We start from the raw sequence: 3,988 nt of genomic DNA on the forward strand, positions 1-3,988 counted from the left end.
TTTTTTTTTTTTCCCTAGAGTTTTCAGATATACCTTTAAATTGCTGGCATGTGAATTTTCTAATTTCTTTATTGAGTCACTTAGTGTTATGAGCTTTGTGATGCTTTCATTGTGTCCCATATGTTTCAGTATGCTGTGCCTTCATTTTCATTGAATTCTGAAAAAAATCTTTAATTTCTTCCCTGACTAAATGATCACTGAGCAGAGAGTTTTTTGGTTTCCATGAGTATGTGGGCTTTCTGTTGTTTCTGTTGGTGGTTGTTGTTAAAGTCCAGCCTTAATCTGTGGTTATATGATAGAAACCAAGGTGTTATTGGTATATAGGATGGTTACTGATATATGGGGATTAATTTTGTATCCTGTTATTTTGCTGAAAGTGTTTATCAGGTATTTGGTGGTGTTTTCAGGTCTGCGTGTATAGGATATGGTCCTGCACAAAGAGAGTTACTTTGATATTTCTCTTTCCTGCAAACTAGGCTGGACTGAGGGAGATAAGTTTAGATGTACATGGGTGGGTGCTGTGAGGATCTTGGTCTTTGGTGAATTTGCTGCCAAAGAATACACACCTTGGAGCAGCTTCAGATTATTTATTTACTGGGGAGGTTGGGTGAGATAAAGGCTATTTAAACTCTTCCTTCAGGCCTGGCTTTCCTGGTCCCACCACACCCTGACCCTGGCCCTATACCTGGCCTATATTTGTTTGTTTGCTTGCTGTTTTTTTTTTTTTTTAACCACAGTTGCTTTATTCTTGTAGTACCAGCACCATGTAGACAACTCTTTACTTCCAAGTTTTGCTTTAAGCTCTATGAGTAGCTTGGCCCATTTGGACCACAATTGTATGAGTTTTTACATGCAGATCATGGTGATATATTCTCCTTTTGTCCCCAAGAAGCACAAATTTCACTTTGATAGTACAGATTTCTTATTAATCACAACAGATTCTTCAGCCACAGCCTGATCAGCACACACATCTCATGAATAGCCCCTGGCTCAGTGTACTAGTCAGGGTTCTTTAGAGTCACAGAATTTAGTCTTACTTCATGACTTGGAGGGTCTGATAGCACCCAGCTCATGATGAGTAGGTCAGGTCCCATAGTAACTTGGTGTCCTATTGCCAAAGTTAAGTTTCCACTAAGGCCCAATAGCAGGCCAAGGGATGTTTTTCAAAGGGAGAATAGTTGTCTGCAGATGATGGTAGAGCTTTGCTCCAAAATGTCAAAGGTCTCTTCTGTGATTCACCTACAGGGGCCTGCCAGAGGCTCCAAACAGCATCTCTATCTGTCAGTGATACCTCAAGTACCATCAGGTCTGCTGGATCATGTGGTCCAAGTGGTAGAGCAGCCTGCACAGCAGCTTAGACCTGCTGAAGAGCCTCCTCCTGTTCCAGGCTCCACACAAAGCTAGCAGTTTCCTGAGTCGCTTAGTAAATAGACCCACTAAAAAATAAGCCAGTGAGTCTAATTAGAGCTGCCCATATATGCATAGGTATGTGGTCATCCACCTGTGAGGGACCATCCCCTTAAAAATAATGTTCCATCCCATAACAGTCATCAACTGTCAAATAGTTTCTCATCTTAGGGGCTCATGTGCCCCTCCCGTATCCATGCTAAAATGTTGATTGGTTTGATATTATGTAGGTCTTGTCTAGGCAACCACACATGCTAAGCTCATGAGTGCAAACATCTTGTCATATCCAGAAGACACTGAGAAGCAAACTTTGAAAACTGTTTAGTTTCAACATCATTGTCTTAGACAGAGCACATAAAAACAGCTAATTAGGTTTTAATACCAGGTAATACCAGGTGCCAAGTAAGCCAGGTGATTACTCTATCTGTCTGCTTAACCATGTTATTACTATATCTGTTAATTTGAAAGGTCTACAGAAGGTCTCCTCAATGTTTTCACTCCTGCCTTCCTCTTAAGGATGGCACGTGCTCAGATGCTATGCTTTCAGAGGTAAATGTGCTGCCTTCTTCAGCACTCTCTTGAGGGCCTCCTTGATCTCTGTGTTCCTCAGACTGTAAATCAGAGGGTTTACCATGGGGATGAGGATGGTGTAGACCACAGACAGCACCTTGTCTTGCTTTGTGGAGTGCTGAGAGCTGTGGTGCATGTACACAGAGAGGCCTGTCCCATAGAAGAGAGTCACTGCTGCCAGGTGGGAGCCACATGTCTTGAATGCCTTGACACAGCCTTTGAATGAGGTCACTTTCAGGATGGAAACTGCAATGAATACATAGGATAAGAGAATGACAAGGAAAGAACCAAACCCAACAAAAACAGCTGCCAGGAAAAGAACCAGCTGGCTGATGAAGGGATCAGAGCAAGACAAGGGAATGATCTGAGGAATGTCACAGAAGAAATGATGAATGACATTTGGCCCACAATAGTCGAGATTAAAACAAGCAACTGTTTGAACAAAGCTACTCAAGAATCCACTCCCGTAGACACCAGCAACCATCCTCCAGCAAAGACTGGGAGCCATGATGGCTGAGTACTGCAGAGGGCTACCAATGGCCACATACCTGTCATAGGCCATGGCAGCGAGCAAGCAGCACTCAGATGCACTCATCCAGGCCATAACAAAATACTGAGTGGCACAAGCAATGAAGGAAATTGTTTTCTCTGCTTTTAGGAAGTCTGAAAGCATCTTTGGGCTGATAGAAGAAGAATACCATATATCTATAAATGACAGGAAACTGAGAAAAAAGTACATGGGTGTTTGTAGGTGAGAGTCCATTCTGATGAGGATGATAAGGCCCAGGTTCCAAACCAGAGTAATGAGGTAGGTCCCCAGGAAGACAGGAAAAAGGATGAGCTGCAGCTCAGCTTGGTCAAAGAGCCCCAGGAGGACAAACATGGCCACAGAGGTGTGGTTTCCATCTCCCAACACAGATGTGCTTGGCATCATCTGCTGAGGAAAGGTGAGAGAAGAAGGTTATGTTATTTTTTATCTCATAACACCCACCTCAGCCTATTCCACCCCAGAATGTTGGGTGTCATGTCTCATTGTTTCTCAGAAAAAATATCAATCTTTGCTTTTTCTTATTGAAGACTTGTTGCATGGAAAACAATGTTTTTGGTGAGTTGATAAGTCAAAGCATTCTATGAAATATCCTTTATCCAGGGAAGATGTAAAACATCCCTGTGGAGACATAATTATATTCAAGAAACCCTGTGTAGTGTGACGAGATACAGTCCTGTGGGCTTTTACCAGTTATGTGAAGGAAGAAAGGTAGACTCTTGAAAGACTTGTGGCAATTAAGTATATCTCTTCAAACAACTCCTTATCTAGAGAACTTATCTCAGAGACACTGTTGTACAAATGAACTGGGCATTGAGAAGGTCATTGAAAATGCTGTCAGCCACAGGTGAATGAGGGCTGAGAAGACACTTCTATTGGTACATGTTACTAAGCATGAGGACCTGAGACTTCATGCAGGTAACAGCACCCACACAGAAGTCAGGGTCTCACAGAGTACTTCTGTAACCTCAGAGCTGAGCATATGGGGGCAGTGCAGGCAGGGAGATATTGCAGCTGACTGGCTATCCAGTCTAGCTATTCATGACAATATTTAATGAGAGAATTTGTGTCAAAAAATTATGAAACAAAAGATCAAACAAATGAACACCAAAGTGGATGGCTATCAAAAAAGATACCTAACATTTGTCTTCTATACATATCTTCAAATGAACACGCACATATACACAAAAACATATGCATACGTCTCACATACACACACAGGCACACACACACACACATACAATCATTCATACTAACCTCTGCATATTACATAAACTCTCAGGATGGGGCATAAAAACAGGGCTGTTGCCTGCCCTCCATGAATGAGAGGGCAAATTGTCCGCCTTGGAGAAGAAGAAACTATAAGGCAACACATTATCTTTCAAAGTGGCTGTAGTAATTGATAACCTGGAAGTCAGCTTTCCATAGCAGCACCTACTGAGCTCTAAGAAAGAAAATAGCCAT

General features: G+C 42.2%; 1 protein-coding gene across 1 annotated transcript; it reads right to left on the bottom strand.

Annotated features, from left to right (window-relative positions):
• Positions 1–1,942: 1,942 nt before the first annotated feature.
• On the bottom strand, positions 1,943–2,911 carry LOC110285212 (olfactory receptor 5A1-like). The gene has a single exon (XM_021151187.1). The coding sequence runs from the start codon at positions 2,909–2,911 to the stop codon at positions 1,943–1,945; it is 969 nt and encodes a 322-aa protein (XP_021006846.1).
• Positions 2,912–3,988: the final 1,077 nt, after the last annotated feature.

This window comes from Mus caroli, chromosome 19 (assembly GCF_900094665.2).
Source record: "Mus caroli chromosome 19, CAROLI_EIJ_v1.1, whole genome shotgun sequence".
In the NCBI taxonomy this organism is placed as follows: domain Eukaryota; kingdom Metazoa; phylum Chordata; class Mammalia; order Rodentia; family Muridae; genus Mus; species Mus caroli.